Source organism: Physeter macrocephalus, chromosome 6 (genome assembly GCF_002837175.3).
Source record: "Physeter macrocephalus isolate SW-GA chromosome 6, ASM283717v5, whole genome shotgun sequence".
Lineage (NCBI taxonomy): Eukaryota > Metazoa > Chordata > Mammalia > Artiodactyla > Physeteridae > Physeter > Physeter macrocephalus.
This window is the reverse complement of record NC_041219.1, coordinates 14,927,482-14,952,308: the sequence shown is the minus strand read 5'-3', so window position 1 is coordinate 14,952,308 and position 24,827 is coordinate 14,927,482. Positions and strand designations below refer to the sequence as shown.

General features: G+C 34.7%; 1 protein-coding gene across 9 annotated transcripts in view; it reads left to right on the top strand.

Annotated features, from left to right (window-relative positions):
* PPP1R12A (protein phosphatase 1 regulatory subunit 12A) overlaps positions 1–24,827 on the top strand; it is a 156,024-nt gene that overhangs the window by 115,211 nt on the left and 15,986 nt on the right. For 4 of the 9 annotated variants that reach the window (XM_028490409.2, XM_007101004.4, XM_028490407.2 and 1 more), the window contains 9 exons: positions 838–1,005; positions 1,403–1,579; positions 7,788–7,878; positions 9,312–9,512; positions 9,760–9,928; positions 12,493–12,614; positions 16,685–16,750; positions 22,215–22,231; positions 23,481–23,616. In XM_028490409.2, the coding sequence (XP_028346210.1) occupies positions 838–1,005; positions 1,403–1,579; positions 7,788–7,878; positions 9,312–9,512; positions 9,760–9,928; positions 12,493–12,614; positions 16,685–16,750; positions 22,215–22,231; positions 23,481–23,616 (1,147 nt within the window). The remainder of the gene's footprint in view (positions 1–837; positions 1,006–1,402; positions 1,580–7,787; positions 7,879–9,311; positions 9,513–9,759; positions 9,929–12,492; positions 12,615–16,684; positions 16,751–22,214; positions 22,232–23,480; positions 23,617–24,827) is intronic. The other 5 variants (XM_007101006.4, XM_028490411.2, XM_028490412.2 and 2 more) reach the window with 3 other exon arrangements.

Here is a 24,827-nt window from a genome sequence, read left to right as displayed (position 1 = left end):
CATTAAAAATGTGCCTTTATTAAATATATTTTTGTTGTTTAAATAAAACTTCATTTAAAGACACAGAATATATATTTAAAGATGGGTGAAAATTCACTCCTACTTATGCCTTCCTATTATATTACATATTTTTAAATTAAATTTGATATGCTATGAAGTATCTTTTAGATTATAGCATATTTTAAAAGGAACTCTGTATGTAATTATATATAAGTCAATTATATAATTGACTAGAGCAGTTGAAATAGATCAATTAATTGATCTCATGTGGTGACCTAGAAAGTTTCTACTTGTGTTAGAACTCAGAGGAATGGAAATGCCTTGAATTGGAATGTTGGTAATATCATATTGGAGAGGGGGTGGAAAATCTATGTGTTATTTTCTCTGCTAAAAGCAACCAACGAAAGACTAAAAGATCAACAAGTATAATATAGGCATGGGTCACTCCTAGGGATGTGACCCATTGCCGAAACAATTTCTTAGAAAATGCTTAAGTCTTAACTTTCCCCGAGTAAAACCAAAGCAGAGTGTTTTTCCAGACCCAACCTGGCATGACCATAGGACCTGGAACAGTTCCAGAAATGTAAACTATCAGATCATCTTTGAATCTTGTTGGTGGGTGGGGGATGCAGTAAAATGATACACTACCAAATTAGGGAAATCATCTAGACTCTAGCAAGTTGTAGATGCAACTCTTGGTGCTGGAGCCGGTGGCGTATTTAGGAACACAGTCTTTTAGATTTTTTTCCTAGCCTTGTGAATCTGTATAATGTGTAGGCATTGACTATAGAATACACATACAAACACATTCTATATAGATATGACTCTTTCCTTTAGTTGCTCCTTTGGTAGAAGACAAGATGATTTGATTAGTTCTAGTGTTCCAAGCACCACATCAACACCAACAGTTACCTCTGCAGCTGGGCTTCAGAAAAGCCTGCTTTCCAGCACAAGCACTACTACAAAGATTACAACGGGTTCTTCCTCAGCAGGCACACAAAGCAGGTGAGTCACAGATACATTTTGTGTTCAGGCCTACTGTGTGCTTATGTATGTGCATGCATTTTTGTTTAGAAGATTGTGGGGCTCTGGATTTTTTCATTGACCTTGTTAAAATGATTTACAAACAAAAATTGGTTCCAAAAAGAGGCACTTATGCATGTCTGGGGAAAAATATTAAGTTCCTGACTTATGAACTTTCCTTGCATTAAGCTGCTTAAAGTGTAAATTTCTCTTTGACAGCTCTGGGTGAACTTTTTGGTTCATAGATGAACGATGTCTCACCTTATGTTTTAAAAAAAATCCATCCCTGTAGTCACATGTTTTCAGCTGCTAGAAAGTGCTTTCCTTGTTTAGCTGTTTTCCTTTTCTCTTTTTTGTGTTGCTGCTTATGATGCTATAGTACCTCAAATCGTTTGTGGGCTGAGGATAGTACTGAAAAAGAAAAGGACAGTGTTCCTACGGCAGTGACCATTCCTGTTGCTCCAACTGTTGTAAATGCTGCAGCCTCTACCACAACCCTGACTACAACTACTGCTGGCACTGTCTCCTCCACTTCAGAGGTCAGGGAGAGACGCAGGTGTGTAAAGGTCCTAATAGGACTGCTGATATATCTTGCCCAATGATGAAAGTTGTTTGTTTTGTTTGGTTTTTTAATCTTGGGAAGTTGGTGACTATCTCTTCAGTAGGTTAATGCATGAGATAACCTAGATCAGCTCAGAACTATGTAAATTGATTTAATTAGCAGTTATTAGCCTTTAGGCTTGGTAACCCACCTCTGACAGAATTAATGTTCTTGTTTAAAGGCACTGAGCCAGATAGTTGTCTTCATACTTAGCCATCTTAGTTTTAATGGTTTCTTTAATTCAGAACATTTTTTTGATGAAGATCTAAGCGCATACTCTAAACACATACCAAACAAATCATACTCATGGAAAACTAGACGTAACATGACAAAAACAGGTTTTTTATTCTTCTCATTGTTTCCCCCTTCCACCTCATTATTAAGAAATGTGATGCATGTTTAACGATTTTTGTTGTTGTTATTTTTGAGAATTTCATTTTAAAATTCTTTTGGTGAAGAATGGCTTCTTATGTATATGTGTAAGCCAAATAATTTTAAGTATGTTAACTACATTCACTTAGTTTTAATTCTGGTACATAGAAGGCACTTGTTAATTAAATTTTTTAAAGGGTCTGTGAATTTGTTTTATGTGCTTAAACATTTTTATGAGCATTGCTCACTTCTTCCTGTTGCAGCCAATTGGTATGGAATCATAGATGTGGAAAGGAATTTACCTATTATCTTTTATGATATCCTTTACAGAAGGAAACTGAGTCCCAGAGATATTAAGTGACTTTTCCACTTTTATGTGGTTAGTAAGTATGAGAGCTAAAGCTAGGCCCCATATTACAGGAGAATCAGTCCAGGGTTCTGTCTGCTATATCATGCATAGTCCCTAGCTTTGAATTTGGTTTTCCCTCTTCAGAAAGAACATCTTAGGAAACTAAACCTAACCTCTTTAAATATTTTATTCTTGAAAAATTAGTTATGTAACTGATATTTTCCTTAACTAAAATATCAACCAGATTAATTTGGTTTTATTTCTAGCACATAGTATTCATATACAGTCATATACATCTTTTGTCTCTGATGCCTAGCAAAGTGCATGGCCTGTTGTAAGTAGTAGCATCCTTATAGTAATATTTGTGGTGAATATATGAAAAGTAACAAAATGTTAAATGTTTTGAAAACTTTTTTTAATTAAAAAAATGTTTTCTTTCCTATCATTACATCTTTAGTTTCTGTCAATGTATTTATGCTTCATTTCTATTTTTATGGTGAAATTTAATGATACTTCTCTAACAGCACTACAAGCAGTTAGCATTTTGTGATTTTTGAATACCAGTATAGGTCATATCATATTTTAACTATTCTTGTTTTGTTTTTCTCTTAAGTTTAGTCAGTTTTAGGTTTTTGAGGTGTTTTCAATGAGACCATATAGCCTACAGAAATTAGAGGTTCATAGGCACTCATTATTCTCTTCTAGTGAAAATGAATTTGAGGGCTTTGGTTTTTTGGGAGGTGGGGAGCTGAAGGGGAAAAGGTTCAGGAGGTCTTGGTTTTTTACTCCTTGCTGTGCCTTAATCCTAAGGTAAGAGTTCTCTGTGGGTCAGAATTTATTCTTCTGTAAAATGAGGTATTTAATTTATATAGTTTTTAACTTCTAGAATCCTTTCTATCTCTAGCATTCCATACTTTAAAAAAATTTCTCCAATGACAATTAAAGCCAATGAATGTCTCCCCCAAATCATCAGTTGTTTCAGAACAAGCAAATTATGATTCTTAACGTCAGATTTCTTTATTTTTTTATTGTTGGAAAGTATTGAGTTTCACCTTTTTAGAATAAATCCTGGAAGACTTTAAAGATTGAGAATTAAATATTTGGTGATATTGTTAGGACAGAGCAGGTTCTCATATCATAAGAAATAAAATATGTCTATTGACATTTTTCCTGGTCTACATTACAGAAATTTTGTCTCACTTGTTTCAGTGATGTGTGCAATAATATTAATGTTTGTGTTTTGTTTCATGTCAAATAATTGTTTGCAATTTCGGCCTCGTCTGTCATTTTTGTTGTTGTTGTTGTTTTTGTTGTTGTTGTTGTTGGCGTTGTTGTTGTTGGCCGCGCTGCTTGGCTTGTGGGATCTTAGTTCCCCAACCAGGGATTGAACCAGGGCCTTCAGCAGTGAAGGCACAGATCCTAACCACTGGACCGCCAGGGAATTCACCTGTTTGTCTTTTTAATTAAATTTCATTAATGGTTTCAAAATGTATATAGTTGAAAATTTGCCCCCACATGTATGTATGGTGATTTAAGAATATACTGTGGCTGAAAAAGATACTAATACATTTATGCCATTTTTAGGTACCCTTACATATGTACTTTTAGATATTATGTAAAGTTACTGTGTACACTATTAAATTCCACATTATTGTTGACTTTTCCTGTTTTTATTGATCAGGTTTGGATGAAAATTTTCTGTTTTTATAAAGATTTCCAATTGATTAATTGGAGGGAGGAGGCATTGGGGAGCAGGGAGAAGAAGCTAGCTTTAAATAGATGGAGCATGGCGAGGTTCCCTGGTGGCCTAGAGGTTAAGATTCCAGGCTTTCACTGCCATGGCCTGGGTTCAATCCCCGGTCAGGGAACAGATCCAGCAAGCCTCGCGGGGCGGCAGAATAGATAGATAGATAGATAGATAGATAGATAGATAGATGGAGCAAGATGGCAAATTCTTTCATTGTTTAGGCATTTCTAATTCTCCATAGTCTTTTCAAACTGCAAAACAGTACCTTACTAATAACTTTATATTTGTAGTATGAATTCACATGGTTTGGTACAACTACTCTTTTCTACCATTTTCCCTTGGCTCAGCCAGCTCCCATTTGTCCACTTATTTTCCCTCTGGAAGGAAAAATGCTGAGTGAGAAGCAAGGGCTGGTATTCAGTTTTTTAGAGATGTAATTTGGTTGACTAACCAAAATGTAAATATTATAAATAAATATAAATATTTCAGCCAATAAATGTCAGGGAAATAATATATAGAATAATTGCTTTTACTGAGGGAAAAAACCTTAATTTAAAAATAACCTTTGGATTGTTCAGAAAATAGTGGGCAATCTAAGACTAGTAAGTAAAATTATATGCCCTATACAGTTATACGAAAGAGATCAATATGACAATATGATATAGTAATGGATTTTGGTATGTTCTACCATCTTTTTGATGATCACCTCTTTGGAATTAAACACATATTAAAAATATGAATTATTTGTCTTCTCTACATCCTGTTCTTAGAGATCTGCTCTGTATAGACACCTCAAGGAGGAGAAAGGAACTGAATTTCAGATGGGGACTATCAAATATATTTCCTATATTACAAATCGATAGGCTAGGTTTTTATGCTAATTTGGAGCAAATGTTTGTATGGAAATTTTAAATGAACACATTTTACAAGTCTTTCAGCTAGTAATTTTTATGCCCCTAACCTGCATATGTTAAACCAGATATGATAAATAGATTTATTAACTTTCACGGCAGCTTGAAAGTATTGAAAAAGAATCTAGGCTTCTTGGGAGACAGTGTGATGGTTGATAGTGCTATTTGCCATGGGGTAAAGGGGCATAGTGACAATACAGTTGTTTTAAACTATATATGAAAACTTTGTACATAGTGGAAATAAGAATTCAGTCTTTCATGTCCATTTGTACTTTCAGCGCAGCTCATGAAATGCTGAAGTGATACATGCAGCTGTTTAGGCTGCTATAAACTTTTGTTAAACTAGATTTGCTATCACATTTAGGTTTCTTCTCTTTCTGTTATTTTTTTTTTCTCATCTGGTGGAAGTCCAAAAGGCAGTAAATTGCATAGGACCAGTAGATGCATAAATAAGTGTTAAGTGAATGGATGAAAAAAAATAGCCATTTTACAGGCTAATATTTCACAGCGAACTTTTCAACATTTAATAGATGTACCACAAAAAAAAAAGTTTTTCCTGCTTAAATGGTCTTGGAAAATGCTGAGTTAAACACAGTTAAACAGGTTTCTTCCACTCAGTCCTTTTCAGACCCTTTAATATGTTGTTATTTTCCTGGAGAAGGTTAGAATGTATAGTATTTTCCACATTTATATAATCAACTTCTACAACAAATACAAAAATCGCATCCCAGAATTAATGTTTCTTAAACTCTAATAACAAATTTATTGGTTATCCTCTTTCTTGTCCCAGAAAATCACTGGAGTTGTAATAAAAATGAGAAAGTATCTGTTATAGCTGAATAAAAACCTTAAAACTCAAGAGAATTGATGTATAGACAGAATAGAAATAATAAAACAATGGGAGAAAAAGGAATATCAAGCTTTTGAGCATCGTAGAAGGGGAGAGAGGGCAGGTATCCTACCAGTTGTATTCATCTCTGGGTTTGTGCGTTGGTACAGATGAAGCCATACAGAATTTCAACTAAGAGAAAGTTAAACTACGGAAATGGTGATAAGCAAAATGTTTTATTTAGTGACTTCTCCCTTGCCTTTCACTTTTAGGGAGACAAATTTTTTTTTAATTAAAAAAACTAAAATTTTATTTTATGAACTTAAGTCAGTACTAGTTTTTAATAGAAACCAAATTTGGTAGGATAGAGCTCTTCAATGAAATGCTTCAATTTGATGAGCTGTGCCTTATTGATGAGATAAATGTAGTGCTACTATGATAGCAAACAGACATAATCATTCAGGATATTCTAGAAACCTAGAGGTAAAAAATGATAGAAAACATACGGATAAAGAGGAAAAAAAAGTTTTATCCTTATGATACAGTGCCATAAGTTATTCAACCGAATAGAGAACACAAGTGATATTTTCTCAAAGCAGATGATAAAAACAACAAGTCAGAATAGAGAAGTGATGGGATTTTCATCTAAGTTTGCTGGATGTCTCATTCAAGTAAAAACACCCTCTTGAGAATTTCTTGACTTACCTTGCTTTACAGTTTATCTGTGATTAGAGTAGAAGCAAGAAGAACCAGTCCTCTAGAACTAACTTTAACCAATAAGTGGGAGTTAATTGATGAAATTGAGGCAACCAGGATCTTGGGTGAGAAATGACTATGTCATCTTAGGGTTAGTTATCCAAGGAGACAAATCCTAGGAATAATGAATCTTGTATTCTAGTTTTAGAGAGACAGATTCCAAAAAATTCAAGACTTTGGAGGGAAAGATGCATTCCTATGTATCACAAAGAATGAGAGTTCTCTAAAAAGAATTCTGAAGGAACTGTAAATAACTGTAAGGTGTTTGAAGATGTGTTATACTCTCTGAACTTAGAGCTTTAAAGGACACAGAAAAAATAAAACTTAAGGCATAAAACAAAGAATAAATTCTAAAGTTTGTTACGAATATGTGTCAGGGAGGTTAAAGAGCAGAATGAATTACAAATTGAGAAGAACACTAAAGTTAACAGAGTTTTTAAAAAATAGCATTTGGAGATAGGGATATGATGATAGGTTTTTGATAAACTTAATGAACAACAGAAAATACAGATACTCAAGTTCAGAATGTTCTCTGAGAAATGTGAGCTAGACGGTAGTATAACTAGATAAAGTGTTAACAATTGAACTTCCTGAATATATTGATCATTAGAGGGAAGTTTTCTTATGTTGCAGGGCTCTGTCTTGTCTTTGCTTGTTCAACCCTTTAATTCATTATTTACCTCTTGACATAGATTGCATGCTTTTGAAATTGTGCGTACCTTGTGACAGGATGGAACATAGGCTTAGATTTATAATATAAAATCTAGTGAACATAAATGCCAAATCCTCTTCTCTGTATCAGAAAATCAGTGACACAGGAATAAGATGCTGATTTTAAAGCAGTTCGTGTATAAAAACACTTGAATTTTTAGAGAACTTAAAGTATGAACAAGAGTGTGATGTCTGCCAAAAACATTATTAGTAAATGCACAATGACAAGAATGCAGGGAGTGCTGCTTCCTCACTAGTCATCCCATATCCTAAATATTACATTCAGTCCTTTACCATAAAAAGACACTGACAGTCTAGAGTTTAGCCTTGTAACTTCACATATCAGAGTGGGTTTAACCATTTTCTGATGACTCTTTCTTAAAATCCATTAAAATGCTAAACTTAAATGTTTCACTTACGCATGTTCATGTGTAATTATATTCACAGGTATTGTATCTCCAAGTGACAATTTTTATTTATTACTGTAGATCATACCTCACTCCTGTTAGAGATGAAGAGTCTGAATCCCAAAGAAAAGCAAGATCTAGACAAGCAAGACAGTCTAGAAGATCAACACAGGTATATTTAATGTGTATAATATATAAAAGTTCAAAATAAATTATCTTTCCCTTTTTCACATTTCTGTGAAAATACTGATGTTACTATATAATATGAGTAAATCTTAAAAGATAAAAGTTGCCTTAGTAATCCTACAGTAGCCTTTTTATGTGGCTATACTGTTAATGTTACATTTCGTCTAAGTAGCATGCCTTTGTATCTGTTTAAGTAGTTATTTTTCTATTCCTAATATAGTATCTGGCTCAGGGTATTTGATCAGTGTTAAAATTAATCATATATGATGTCGCATAATTATTAAAGAATTCTATGCGTATTTGGAAGGTATGGGAAATAGGTCTTTTATATTAGGTATATCAAAAAGCTGATATACAAGTATGAGAAAAATGTCACTCAAGCTAGTTATCATCTTCTTACCCCCTCGCCATTCTCTCTCCTATATCTCTTGTGTCTTCCCTTTCCTACAGTTGAGGGGCTCCAAAGTCCAGATTCAACTGTTTATTTATTATATTTATTTATTTTCTTTATTTTTTCGGCTACCTCGGGTCTTAGTTGCAACACGCAGGATCTTCGTTGAGGCATGTGGGATCTTTTCGGTGAGGCACGTGGGCTCTTCGTTGCAGCGCGTGGGCTTCTCTCTAGTTGTGGTGTGCGGGTTTTCTCTCTCGTTGTGGCGCGTGAGCTCCAGGGAATGTGGGCTCTGTAGTTGTGGCACACAGGCTCCAGAGTGCATGGGCTCAATAGTTTGCAGCACGTGGGCTCTCTTGTTGAGGCACACGAGCTCAGTAGTTGTGGCACGCGGGCTTAGTTGCCCCGCGGCATGTGGGATCTTATTTCCCCGACCAGGGATCAGACCCACATGCCCAGCATTGGAAGATGGATTCTTACCACTGGACCACCAGAGAAGTCCCCAGATTCAAGTGTTTAATCCTTGCCATTACTTAATATTTTTTCTGTCTTCGTACCTTAACTTCTTGAAATCCAACCTATTATTTTCAAGACTTAACCTTCCAAAATTACTTCTTTACTGAAATCTTCTCTGTGTGCATATACATATATAGAAACATAAATACATATAAATTTAATATATAAATGATGCATATATTGGCTTTTCCTTCTTTCTCTGAACTTCTTGGGAATATTTATATTCATATGGTCAGTTCCTGTGCTATTCTGTTAATTTCTTGACTACAGAGACAATTTCTTGCACATATTTTATTTCTTTCCCAGTACCTATTATTGTACTGCTCATGATGATTCTTCATAGAATGAATGTGACTTGCTAAGTAGAAGTTCTATTTCAATTTGCAAACCAATTCCAAACATGCATATTTGACTTTTAATACATTCATATTTAATATATCTACTTATAAAATATTCCTTTGAAATGAGCCTTAATGCCTCTGATAATTAAATTTATCTTTTTTTGCATGCAGGGTGTGACATTGACTGATCTTCAGGAAGCTGAGAAAACGATAGGAAGGAGTCGTTCTACCCGAACCAGAGAACAAGAAAATGAAGAAAAAGAAAAAGAGGAAAAAGAAAAACAGGATAAAGAGAAGCAAGAAGAAAAGAAGGAGTCAGAAACATCTAGAGAAGATGAATATAAACAAAAGTACTCCAGAACATATGATGAGGTAATAGTATACCAACAACACTGCTAGGTCAGGTGGCACAGATAGTTCTTGTGATTCTCAAAATGCAAGAGATTTATATACTAAGTATCAAACCATATACAAAATATTCATAAGGATTTTAACTGGGAATCTAAATTATTTTCATATGATTAGAACATTACTTTTCCTTTGAAATGAATTTAAGTGTCTTATATGTTTTTATCTATGTTTAATATTTCAAATGGGTGTTAATTTTAATGTTTCACAGACTTATCAACGCTACAGACCAGTATCAACTTCAAGTTCAACCACTCCATCCTCTTCACTTTCTACCATGAGTAGTTCACTGTATGCTTCAAGTCAACTAAACAGGCCAAATAGTCTTGTAGGTATAACTTCTGCTTACTCCAGAGGATTAACAAAGGAAAATGAAAGAGGTAAGAAGACCAAATTTTGAAAACACTTTGTTTCCTTCAGATTAATTCTTTGAGTTGGTTTTTCCTAACTAATAGTTTAACAGAAGAGAAACAACATCCTAAACTGGGACTCATTTTACCTAACCAGAAAGAACATGATGGTTGAGAATGAGAAAAGTAGAAAATAAAACAGAGAATAATATGGTCTGGCATTGATACGTATATCTTTATTGCCTTCAAAAATCTTTATGTCCATCAACATAAAAAAGTTAGTATAGAAAAACTGGTGGGGTGATTATTTCTAGGAGCAGTTTATTAATGTTTCAAGTCATTTCTTGCATATTATGTAGTATCTTTTAACTGTTTTCTGTGAAATTGTTTTAAACAAAAATCATTTAACATACGTAATGTCCTTGCCAAAAAAACTTATTTTTATGCTTATTTCTTGAGAAATAGATTTCTTTTTCAGCTGTATATTGGCATATTGATGCTATTAACATTTCCTTTTATTTCATTTAAACTTCCTATGTAAACATTAACTCCTCCTTTAAATAAGAGATGGCTACTAAATAAAATTATTCCTAATTGTAGGTATTTTATATTTTAAAAGCAAAATCTCGGGCTTCCATGGTGGCGCAGTGGTTAAGAATCCGCCTGCCAATGCAGGGAACACGGGTTCGGGCCCTGGTCTGGGAAGATCCCACATGCTGGCGAGCAACAAAGTCCGTGCGCCACAACTACTGACCCTGCGCACTAGAGCCCGTGAGCCACAACTACTGAAGCCCACGCACTTAGAGCCCATGCTCTGCAACAAGAGAAGCCACCGCAACGAGAAACCCGCACACTGCAACGAAGAGTAGCCCCCGCTCACCGCAACTAGAGAAAAGCCCGCGTGCAGCAACAAAGACCCAACACAGCCAAAAATAAAATAAATAAAATAAATAAAAATTTTTTTTAAAAAAGGCAAAATCTTCATAGTATTAGTCATGATAATATCAGTAATCATGTAGGAATAAACTTCAGAAAATTAAATTTTTTTCAATTTCCAGCTGGCTTTTCTTTTGTTGATCATTGAGATATTTCAGTTCTTTAAACCACTAATGTGAGGCCCATCTGATATTTGTAAAAATTTTGAGCCAACATTTAAAATTAGGGGTATCTGCATAAAAGTTCATATTTCTGTCTTCTATTGAAAAGTTGGAAGATATGGCAACGCTGGCTCTGAATTCTCACAGGTCAACAATTGATTAGAGCCAAGTAGTAGCAGCCCCACCCCCACCCCTTTGGAGTAGTACCCTCCTGGCCCATTTTACCTCTTTATGTAACCTGGATGGCCACTCTCTGTGTTGGAGTTTGTGACCTTTGCTGTAAACTAATTCTAAAAGCAACTTTAAAACCCCTCTTAATACTATACTTTTGCGGTTTCTTTTGCTTCTTTTTCTTCACAGCAAGGAGACAATGACACAAGGAACCTTTTCAGAATCATTTTTAACGTTACTTTGTTCCATATATGCCTTTTTTTTTTTTTTTTTTTAACAATCTACTTTTTTTTTTTGGCTGCGTTGGGTCTTCATTGCTGCGTGAGAGCTCTCTCCAGTTGCAGTGAGCAGGGGTCACTCCTTGTTGCAGTGTGTGGGCCTCTCATTGTGGCGGCTTCTCCCGTTGTGGAGCACGGGCCCTAGGTGTGCAGGCTTCAGTAGTTGTGGCTTGCGGGCTCTAGAGCGCAGGCTCAGTAGCTGTGGCACACAGGCTTAGCCACTCCACGGCATGTGGGATCCTCCTGGACCAGGGATTGAACCTGTGTCCCCAGCATTGGCAGGCAGACTCCCAACCACTGCACCACCGGGGAAGCCCTGTCTACTTTTTTTTTTTTTTTTTTTCTGTCTACTTTTTAAAGCATATTCAGAGGCCCTAAGATTCTTCTAGTATGTAAGTCTGAAGCTATTTTAACTATCCCAGGAAGGGAACAAATTTGAAGACTAACATTTGTTTACATTGATTTGTTTTTAATAAAAGATAATTTTTTCCCCAGCAACAAAAAAAAAGGTTTGCTCTTAGATGCTAATAGAAAATTCAATGACTACTGTATTCATTCTACTGCTGAAGGAGGACTGGGAATGGTAGAAGCAGAAACTGATAAATTTGTATGATTCCCACTAGCTGTTCCATCATTAGGCACTGTTTGGGTATAATAACTATCTTGAAGTGTTAATGTTAGGTATAATAACTATCTTCCTGTCAGACATTAATAACTGGGACCCCATTCTCTTCATAGGATTCAATTATTTTCTGTTCAGCAAATAGTAAGTGTGTCTTTTTAGCAAAATTTTTGTTTTAGGCACTAGAAAAATGAAGTAATTAAAACTAGTCCTTATCTTGATTCTCAAAAATGTATCTAATGAGAGATAAAGATACATGTTTAAGCCAAGTGTTATAGGAGCACAGGGAGGGGCAAAAATTATTTCTGATTAGAGAATTTTAGAAGGTTTCACAAAGGAGGTTGACTTAGAATTATTTTCACATTTACACTGCAAAATACTATCAAGATACATGGCTGCCGTATGAATAATTTTAATCCTTAACAGAGGGAGAAAAGAGAGAAGAAGAAAAAGAGGGAGAAGATAAATCACAACCTAAATCAATCAGAGAACGACGGCGACCAAGAGAGAAAAGAAGATCTACAGGAGTTTCATTCTGGACACAAGATGTGAGAACCTATTAAAATATAACTACTTGATAGTATGCTTAATCTTTCCAAGAATGTACACTAATGATTTCTTATATGCCTCAGATTATATATTCTTTAGATATCACTGTGTGTTTGAGCTGACTTATTTAAATCAGAAGAGTTCTTCTTTATAAGAATAAACAACTACTTAGATTTCTGGTATTAAAAGCAAGAATACTTTCCCAATATTGGAATAAAAATAATAATGGCTGCAGCTCAGTGTACAGATGTTGATTATTGTATAATGGCTAAACTGCTCGTTTATCTTAGCAGTTCTTGAAAGAAAGATGATTTACATTTAATCCTATTTTCATGAATATGATTATGATATACATAACAATTATTTCCATCTCAAGTGATGCTGGATAGATGCAGTGCTTTACTTATCAAATTATAACAGTCCTATAAATTTAAATTTTTTTTCTTGATCCCTGATTGTATGCCTGTCATTGATATTCATATGCAAGAGAAAGAAGAGCTATGGGGTAACATGGTTAAAATGAAATTTATACTGTTTCAATACAACATATACCTACAGAAAGGCAAAGATAATTTGGTTTTGGGAGGATTGGTTTTTTTAGCCAGTTGATTTTTTTTTTTCATTAAAAAATTTTTTTAATACAAGAAAGTTCATACATAAAAAAGTATATGGCCCCACCCCAGGTATTTATTGTTTAAGCTAAATCCCTACCACTTTCCCAACTACCATATTATTTTGAAGAAAATCTTAGTAATATCATTTTATATGTAAAAACTTCAGTCTGTATTTTTAGGAAATAAGAACACCTTTTTAAAAAATATTAAAATTTTATTTTTTAAAAATAATAAAAGTAACCACAATATGTTATCATATAATAAGTGATCACAATGCCATGATCATGTTTATTTTTAAATAAATTGACAATAAATCCTTAATATTGAATATCCAGTCAGTTTTAATGTCCTGTTGACTCATATTGCCATAAATGGTTTGTTGTAATTTTATTTTATTTTTTAAATAGTTATGTTATTTTTATTTTTTTGGTTTTTTTTAAACCTACAGTTCCTGAATCTTTCTGGGCGTATGGCTAGAATTTATTTGCTCTGTTGTGAGACCCTCCTCAGTAGTCATTTAGTATTAGATTTCTCAGTTTTGCCATAGACTTTTATTTTTGGCTGTGTTGGGTTGCTGCGCGTGGGCTTTCTCTAACTGTGCACATGAGCAGGGGCTACTCTTTGTTGCGGTGCTCGGCCTTCTCATTGCAGTGGCTTCTCTTGTTATGGAGCACAGGCTCTAGGCACACGGGCTTCAGTAGTTACGGGGTGTGGGCTCAGTAGTTGTGGCTCACGGGCTCTAGAGTGCAGGATCAGTAGTTGTGGTGCACGGGCTTAGTTGCTCCATGGCTTGTGGGATCTTCCCAGACCAGGGCTCGAACCTGTGTCCCCTGCATTGGCAGGCAGATTCTCACTGCGCCACCAGGGAAGTCCTAAATATTTATTTATTTATTTTGGCATCGCCGGGTCTTAGTTGCAGCACGCGGGATCTTTTATTTGCGGCATGAGGACTCTTAGTTGCGGCATGTGAACTCTCAGTTGCGGCATGCCTGCAGGATCTAGTTCCCCGACCAGGGATCAAACCCGGGCCCCCTGCATTGGGAGCACAGTCTTACCCACTGGACCACCACGGAAGTCCCTGTTCTAATTTTATACTTTGCTGATTTGAGTAGGAACCAAATAAGGACCATACATTATGATTAGTTATTTCTTTAAAGTCTCTTGTAATCAGTTATGTCCTCCATCTCTTTTTTTCTTACAGTTATTTTTGAATGAACTGGGTTATATCCCTGAACTGTAGTTTAACACAGTCATGTAGCTTTTTATGTTTCCTATAAATTGGTAGTTTGAGGTAGAGAAATGATCAGATTTTGGTTCAGTATTCTCTTGGCAGGCAGGGTGTTTTGTCCTCTGTCAGGAAGTACATGATATCTGGTTGATTCTCACTGATTGCCCAGTAACATTTTAATAAGAGTAAAATAAAACCTCACAGTCTTAGCACCTTAACATAGTAACTCTTACTACTTAAAAATTATCTTTTTAATAACTTATATGTGGGCTTCCCTCGTGGCGCAGTGGTTGAGAGTCCGCCTGCCTTTGCAGGGGACACGGGTTTGTGCCCCGGTCCGGGAAGATCCCACATGCCGCGGAGCCGCTAGGCCCGTGAGCCATGGCCGCTGAGCCTGCGCATCCGGAGCCTGTGCTCCGCAACGGGAGAGGCCACAACAGTGAGAGGCCCGCGTACAGCAAAAAAAACAAAAACAAAAACAACTTATATGTATTAGGGGTTTAACAGGCAAAGCTTTATTATATAGTATTTATTTTTCCCCAATTTTATTTACACCAGCTCTCCCTTCAAAAATCCACTTTCTGGAGTCATACACATAACCAGCATTATAAGAATTCTTCCTCAGATCCATATGGGCAATACTCATCTTTTTAATTTGAGCTTGCATTGAATTGTGTTCTAATCAACCATCAGCACAAGTCTTCTTCCCTTTTCATGGCCTCATGATTGAACCTATATCAGAAAATATACAAAAAGAACCAAGGGCTCTGTTAAGATAAGGTAGTGTTTTTACTCTGTTATATTATTAGGTTTCCTTTTTTTTTTTTTTTTCTTAGTTACTACTTTTCAGGACCTCTGAGCCTCCCCACATTTTTTTTTCTTTTTAAATTTTATTTGTTTTTTTATTTTTGGCTGCTGTGGGTCTTCGTTGCTGCGCTCGGGCTTTCTCTAGTTGCAGCAAGTGAGGGCTACTCTTCGTTGCGGTGCACGGGCTTCTCATCGCGGTGGCTTCTCTTGTTTTGGAGCACGAGCTCTAGGCACGCGAGCTCAGTAGTCGTGGCTCACAGGCTCTAGAGTGCAGACTCAGTAGTTGTGGTGCATGGGCTTAGTTGCTCCGCGGCATGTGGTATCTTCCTGGACCAGGGATCAAACCCGTGTCCCCTGCATTGGCAGGCGGATTCTTAACCACTGTGCCACCAGGGAAGTCCTCCTCCCCACTTTTTAAATTTCCAGTTCCTGTGTTCTTCCATGAAACAGTAATGCATAAAGACAATTAGTTCATGTTGCGGAATTGATACATTTATATTAATAAGTAATACTGGCAGCATTGATTTCTCCTGTTCACTTAGTAACTTCACATATCATTTTTGCTAGGTACCACATGATAGTTTGTACAAAGATCCTCTATAATCCTTAGGGCAATTCTATAAGGTTTTTATCCCTACTTGTGGAGGAGGTAACTGTGGCTCAAAATTTTTTTAAATAAATTTACACTAAGTCACAGAGCTGAAAAATAGCTGTACCAGTGTGAAATAGGATGATTTAGTTTTAAAGCCTGTGGTATTTTTATAGTGAGCCTGAGCCAGATATGTTTGATTGCAAATTTCCCTTTTCTTTCAGTCCTTTATGGTTTGTTGAGATGTTCAGGCCTTCTAGTAGAATATTCCTATTGTCTGGGAGTCTAGGTTTTTAGCCTACTGAGACCTTAGTTTTCTATTTGGTGTGCTGTAAATTCCCAAAAAATTTCTAGATAGCTGAACTACCTAAATATAATAGGATCGTTGTATAAATCTTGCCAAGCTTATAGAATAGAGCTTTTCTTAATGAGTTGCCTATTTTTGCTGCCTCGTTACAGTTGAGCAGCTACAGAGTATCTATATTGACTATTAAAATACATGCAGTAACATTACAATATAAAATTGAGTATCATCTTTTTTATGCTAAGCCTCCAGCTTCCTCATCCCCAGTATGAATATGTTTCCTAAATCAGAATGTTAGGTAGATGATCTTTCTTCACCATATATGCTAACCTACTTATATTGTACCATGCAGACAAAATAGGCTTCCTCTAAATAAGGCAAAAAAAGTCACACTTAAAAAACAGTTTTCCTTTTGATCCATTTCCTGTTAGGTTTTTCTCAAGGGTCATTTTAAATTACAAAAACCCTAATGTATTTAAAAATTAACCGTTTGAAATTTATCTTTACTTTTCTAAAATCTATTTTAGAGTGATGAAAATGAACAAGAACAACAATCAGATACAGAAGAGGGATCCAATAAGAAAGAAACTCAGGTAAATAACGTTATTTTTTGTACTTAGAAGTATTCGTATTTTTTAAGGGTTACTTTTTACTTGTGTTTATATTTATTCGTGTCAGACAGTTACTGCACACTGTACCTGCCTGCTGGGGATAGACCATCAGTGGTTTTCTGGAATCAGGCATGGAGGGACTGGAAAGGGGCACAAAGAGTATTTTAGAGACATTGGGAATGTTCTAGATATTGATTGTAGAGGCATTTTTTTGGATATACACAACTGTCAAAACTCATCAAACTGTGTACTCTAAGTGGATGTAGTTTATTGTATGTAAATTAACCTTCAAAGTTGAAAAGAAAAAACAAAGAAGAGAATACAGGTTTCCACTGCTATCCAAAAGTAGAGTGTTCCATAATCTTCAGTAAGCCACATAAAGTGAAGAGGGAATTGCCTTAGGACACATCTTGCTACCGGATGCAAGAGATAAATTGAGATAAATTGCGGTGCTCAAAGACACAGTCCAAAGCTGTGGCAGCTTAAACTGAGTGTAGTTCCCAGGGAAGGAGCTTGGCGGTGCCTCTTTTGCTGCTGAGGGTGTGCTGCCTCTATAATGGCTCGCTGTAAAACATGTTGAGTGCTCTTTGCACTTTTTGCCTTTTTTCGTAAAAGCAAAGTGACGTAAACGAACTTTTGAAAAGCAGGGGCTACCTGTAATACCTTTGACCAAAGAAAAGTATCTAAAGAATATCCAAAAGTAGTGCATACCTTACCAGATCCAGATTTTAGTTTTGTAAATGGCAAAGTTGTATTCTGGAGAAGATAATAGGTCATTTTAACTTTCTTTACATTTGTTTAGAAATGTAGCGTTTCTAAAGGATTTTACATTCATTATCACAGCTGATCTTTCCCAGTAATATTCAGGAAAAGCCCCCCCACCTCGCCCCCTCAGTATTGATGAAGAAACTAAGGCAAGTTTGAATGACAAGGTTGCATAGCTAGCAAATGATGAAAGTTTCTTCCCACTAGTTTTTTTGCCCCTCTGTTCCCTATTGTTTGGCTGTGCACAAAGCTGACATACTTAGAAGAGCTCTATTCACATAAGGGTAGATCTGTACAACATAAGTTAGTCTTAATGTTTTAAACTCAGCACTGTCTAGCCTGAAATGGTATTCTGATCATATTTTCTTCATTTTGACTTGGCGTTCCTACATAAAGCTGTTAAAATTACTTTCAGTCGCAGGGATCTACTATAATGTGAAGTACTCAGAAGTTGGTTGTCTGTGCTAGGTGACTCTGGACATTACTCTTAGGGCCTATTTTGACCCAAAAGTTACTTTTATTTTACCTTTAGATAGCCAGACAGATTGAGGAATTAATTACTAACAAGGGTAAATTATTTGCAGGGCAAAAGTTTTGTCATTTTTAAACCCTTTGCCTGTCAGTTGTCAGCACTCCCCCATTTCACCTATGTCTCTTCTTTATTATATTCTGTAAACTTGTCCATCATCTTCCTTGCCCATTGGTACACTATGAACTCCCATCTTTCAAGGAAAAACAATGGACAGGTAAACAAAAGCAAAGGAATTAGTAAACCATCTCCAGCTGATACTTCTCCTTGCCATATCACCCAGATCCCCCATCCCAGCAGGCTGGGATAGGAGGGGAAAGATTTTCTGGCTTACAAAGTTGTGATTTTGAAGCATATTGATATATGTTGTATTTAAGTTTTACTGTTAAAATTATACATGAGATACATTAAGGTTGAGTAGAATATTGTTTCTATGAAGAAAATTTTTCTTAGTTCCAAACAATTTAAATAGTTTTTGTTCATTTTAAATAGAGGATTGTTTCGATCTTACTTTGTGCTAGCTTTTTTTTCAGTTACAGGTAACGCAAAACCCAGCTTAAACTGGATTAAACAAAGAGAATTTATTATAATTCAGTTATATTACACAACCCTCTATGTCAGACAAGGCCTACCACTGATATATTGCAGCCGTTTTGCTGCTAATGTGGGCTACATACCATCTCATCTAAACTTAATGACTGCTGTACCATGAGGAAAAGGAAGAGTAGGAGGTTAAGACACTAACCCATAGTGTCTTTACAATAGACTAGAAAAGTGCTTCCACTAAGTAAGTGTTGATCTCTTATGAAAATTTGTAGCATCAGCCCTTTTTTTTCTGTGAAAAAGTATGAGCAACACAATTCTTCGGTGCATTTTATCATTACCTCAGAAGTGTGTTTGATAACAAAACTTGTATTCAGTTTATAGAATCCCGGTTCACCAAATTGAAAAAAGGCTTTGTAGCATATACTTTTTTGCTTCAAAGTAAATTGTAAGTTGCCAAAAAGTTGTTAAATATTTTGAATTACCTGTGAAGCTACCTTCAGGATATAAATTAAAATTAAGATGAAATTTGAATTACTTTATCATAATATGGTTCATTATTTCCAAAAATGGGGCTTCTTTTGCTTGGGTTATTATAATTTGCTTTCAGTAAACTATTGGATGATAAAACTTTTACCATGAAAAGAACATTAGTAATAAATCAAAAATTTAAGTAAGACAGACACCAAGGCAAGAAACTGAAATGAAAAGATTAGCAGATTTGATCATTTAAACATGTAAAGCTAGAAAATGGCAAAAAAGACGCCCTTATTAAAATTGAGATACATTTGCTCAGTTAAAAGTAAATAAGCTGGACTTCCCTTGTGGTGCAGTGGTTATGAATCTGCCTGCCAGTGGAGGGATTATGGGTTCGATCCCTGGTCCAGGAAGATCCCACAGGCCGTGGAGCAACTAAGCCCATGCGCCACAACTACTGAGCCTGTGCCCTAGAGCCCGCGAGCCACAACTGCTGAAGCCCGTGCGCCTAGAGCCCGTGCTCCACAACAAGAGAAGCCACCGCAGTGAGAAGCCCACGCACCGCAGCGAAGAGTAGCCCCCACTTGCCACAACTAGAGAAAGCCTGTGCGCAGCAATGAAAACCCAATGCAGCCATAAATAAATAAATAAATTTTTAAAAAGTAAATAAGCTTAGCCCTCTTTTGTAACATTTAAAAGATTAATATTTGTACTATTTAAAAGATAGTAAAATAGAGGCAGAATCCATGAAATTTATAAATGTTACAAAAGAAGAAATATAAATAGCCAACAAGCTTAAAGTGCATTTACTCTCATTAATAACCAAAGATATAACAATAAATACAAAAGTGAAATTGGCAAAGGTTAATAATGCTTAGGTTTGGCATGATTAGTATTGAAATAGGCATTTTCATATAAGATTTTGGGATTATAATTAATATGTTTTCTTGGGAAATCAGTGTAGCAGTACAAATATGAAGGCTTGAGAAAAAGTTCATGCCTTTTAGCTTAGCAATTCCACTTTGAGAAATTTATTCCCAATGAAATGACTTAAGTTTAGAAAGACAAGTCTAAAGTGTTAACAGCAGCATGGCTCTTGAAGCAAAATATTGAAAACATCCTCATTGTCTATTAGTTGGGAATATATCAGAATGTATTTGCATGGATAGATATTTTATGTGTTCACAAAGATATGTATACAGAAAAGATTAACAGTGGTTATCTAGGGCGTTTGAGAGATGGGAAATTATAGAGGAACTTTTTATACTGTGATATTTTATATGAGCTTATGGTACTGTAATCAGAAACACTTAAAGGGCATTTTTACTTTGGAAAAATAATTTCAAAACACAGGGAACCGCAGGGACATTATGCTAAGTGAAATAAGCAGTTCACAAGAAGCACATACTGTATGATTCCACTTAAATGAGGTACCTAGAGTATTCAAACTCATGGGTAACAGAAAATAGAATTGTGGTTGCCAGGAGCTAGGGGTAGGAGAATATGGGGATTTGTTTAATGAGTATAAAATCACAGTTTTGCAAGATGAAAAAAATTCTAGAGAGCTGTTGCACAACAGTGTGAATATCATCAAGCGCTACTGAACTATACTCTTAAAAGTGGCTTACATGGTATATTTTGTTTTATGTGCTTTCTACTACAATTTTTAAAATATAAAACATAACCAATACTAGCACCATGCTTTTTAAAGGCAAAGAAATAGAATTTGAGTGATTTCTGTGACTACTTGGAGTTTTTATTTATTCTTAAATTTTAAATCAGTGAACCGGAGTGCAGACTGTGAGGTGAGATGTGATGTTTTCATTTGATATGTGTACATTTTATTTCATGTGTGGCTAGTTTCCTGAATTTGGATAAATAATATCTTTTGTTTGTTTCTGCTCTTTTTTAAAATTGAGATATAATTGACATATAACATATTAGTTGCACATGTATAAAGTTGTTATTTGATATTTGTGTATTGTGAGATGATTAGCACAGTAAGTCTAGTTAACATCATCACCACACATAAGTACAAATTTTTTTTCTTGTGATAAGAACTTTCAAAATCTACTCTTCTAGCAGCTTATGAATTTGAATGATATGAAAATTGAAATTTAACTTCAAAATTGTTCATTATTATAAAACTAAAGAATAAATCAATAAAGTAAAGCATTACATCAAAAAAATAGGAAGCAGGTAAGAAATTGGTTTTGCAAAGGAAACTTAAATAGACTTAGGAAGACATTTTTAGTCTGAATGAGACTTCAGACAGTCCCAAAGGAACCCATTAATTTCACAGTGCATTCAAGGGTAAGTATAAATATCTAAATTCAGAAATTTAACAAGCCATTTCTGAATAGTTATTTTATAGAAAATTATAGATTAAGTGAGTGTTTCAATAGAAAGAGAAAGAGCTAAAGATGACCATCCCCAAAAAATTCTTTGACTTCAATAAGACTATTTTATCCTATTAATCATTTCACCATTTAGATAAGAAGAGTTTTGGAACTTCAGTGTAGCATACCACTTGCTTAAGAAAATTAATTATAATTTCCTGTCCCCTAATTGCTAAACTTTGAAGGAACGTATAGCTGGATTTCCAGAAAATAAATTTTAAGCAAAATATGTATATACTGTCATACATAAAATACTTTAGGCATTTGTTTGTTTGTCTCTGATGGCCTCAAAAACAGAAAAATGGGAAAGATAATTGCTTTGAGATGCCCCGTAATAAACTTGCATTTCTTAATATAAATGTTACTTTTTCCTGCTAAGTGGGTTGTAAGTAATGGATATGTCTTAGTCTCTCTTTTTTCCTTCTAATTAAAAAGCTGCCATTTTCTAATTAAAGCTGCCATTTCTAATTAAAAAGGTGCCATTTTGTAGAAATTCACAAAATATGACTATAAATTGGCAAATGTAATTGTATAGTATTAGACAAGTAGAAATATACAGTGACTGTTCTAGAATTTCTTTGTAAGAACAACTACATTAAAGTGTATATAATAAATAGGTGTTAGTTTAATAGTGTGAAAATAGTATTGATGTTAAATTTTCTTGATTAATCAATAAGTTACTTTAATGAAAGCATAAAAATTTAGTTATGCTTATGTTTTTCTCTCTTTATAGACGGATTCCATTTCTAGGTATGTTTTACTTTTTTTTTTTTTCTTTTACTGACCTTTTTCTCATTTTTATCCTTTCTAAAAATATGTTGCTAGATATTTATGAATTTTTTAAGTTGGTAGAATTATTTTAATAATAAAAAAATTTATAGATATTTAGATGACCTGATAAGTGTTAATAGCTTTCTTTATCAATGGCTTTACTTCTAGTTCAATAGTTACAGTAAGTCACTAAGAAAGATTTTTTTCTCAGATCTTTGCAACAATGATAATTTTTCTTAGTTTTCCTAACCATCCTAAGTTACTTCAACAGTGACCATCTCATTATTCACATCAGAGATTGATGAAACCCACCAGAAATTTATTTCACTAGATATTCAGAATCTTCTCTCTTATCCCTGCTTCAGATAAAAGAAAACCAATGAAGACACTTTTTAAAAGTGTCATCTAGCTCAAATTGTTCATCTTTTCAGAGAACCTCCACAATATCCTTGAATCTAATTTTTGTTCCTCTTGCCCATAATTGTTAACCAAAGCCTTGTAAAACTAAGAACAAATTTTTATATACTGATGATTCTGTTGAATTTAAGTGTAGAGGCAGTAGCATTTATCAGAAAAAGTAACACAAATTCAGAACTAGATAATAAGAGGATCCTCATTTTCAAATGAGATATGTTCTTGTTTAGGACAAACTGTTCTGTTGTCCCTCGGTATCCCTGAGGGATTGGTTCCAGGATCCGCATCGCCCCCCACCCCAGCTTCCACAGTGGATACAAAATTCACAGATGCTGAAGTCCCTTATATAAAATGGCATAGTACTATCTATCACTTCGTTTAGACTCTAGTTAGTTCATCATCTAAAATATAACTAATTTTAAAATACAATTGTATGCCACTTAAAAAAAGGAAAAGTGCTACCAGTTAAACTATAATACCCATCAATTGTAAGCCTTGTTCTGATTTTAGAGATGTTAAAATGTGAGGGAAAAAAATATACAGTTTAAAATTGTTGAAATAATTTATCATGATGTAAAACCAGTTTTGACTTTCAAATATAGAGATTTTGAACTCCCCTTCTCAATTAAGGGAAATTAGTGTTAAAAATAACTTTGCATTTATTTATTATATATCATGAAAGTTAATTAGATAACCGATGAAGGAGAATATTACCTACTATTTTGGAATATCTAGTTAAATATACTAGGATGCATGTTAATGTAAGTTATGAAAGCCTATAATAATGATTTTGACTCAAACTTATCTTTTGAAGATATGAAATCAGTTCTACATCAGCTAGTGATCGGTATGATTCCTTGCTGGGTCGCTCTGGATCATACAGTTACTCAGAAGAAAGAAAACCTTACAGTAGCAGGCTAGAAAAGGATGATTCAACTGACTTTAAAAAGGTACTGGGTTATTTATTTATATTTAATTAAAAATAATCTTTTTGTTGAGATTTTTATGTTTGGATATTACTCTTGGAAACTCATAATTAAATCCGTTTATTGAAATAACTTACTTAAATTTTCAGTTTTTGGCGATTAGTGGTAAGTAGAATATAAAAAGCTATTTGTTTAGAGGAAAACATAGGCAGAACCCTCTATGACATAAATAACAGCAAGATCCTTTTTGACCCAACTCCTAGAGAAATGGAAATAAAAACAAAAATAAACAAATGGGATCTAATGAAACTTGAAAGCTTTTGCACAGCAAAGGAAACCATAAACAAGACCAAAAGACACCCCTCAGAATGGGAGAAAATATTTGCAAATGAAGCAACTGACAAAGGATTAATCTCCAAAATTTACAAGCAGCTCAATAACAAAAAAACAACCCAATCCAAAAATGGGCAGAAGACCTAAATAGACATTTCTCCAAAGAAGATATACAGATTGCCAACAAACACATGAAAGAATGCACAACATCATTAATCATTAGAGAAATGCAAATCAAAACCACAATGAGATATCATCTCAAACCGTGCTTGAATGTCAGTTTGTATTCTGTATTCCCCTTCCTTTGCCTGATTGCAAAGTAATTGAAAGCATGGCTTAAATATGTTTAATCTTCCACAGATCATCTCAATAAATCTGTTTTGGAACAAGGACAGTAGAAGCTAATTTTGTTCTTTTTTGAAATCTTATGCAACAGTGAAATCCCTCTTACATGGTTGATGAGGTGTTAAAGTCAGCATTTAAGATAAAAATTGCATATTATCAAAAATATCCTTGAAAACCCCTAAAATTGCCAAGAAATGACCCTGTATAGTCCTTTGTATGTATATTGATGCTGTATTTAAAGGAGCACATTTATAAAACAGAATTTTACAGTCTTTCTAATATACCACTGTAATATGATGATACAATGGAATATTACTCAGCCATAAAAAGAAACGAAATTGAGTTATTTGTAGTGAGGTGGATGGACCTAGAGTCTGTCATACAGAGTGAAGTAAGTCAGAAAGAGAAAAACAAATACTGTATGCTAACACATATATATGGAATCTAAGAAAAAAAAAGTCATGAATAACCTAGGGGTAAGAATGGAATAAAGACACAGACCTACTAGGGTATGGACTTGAGGACACGGGAAGGGGGAAGGGTAAGCTGTGACGAAG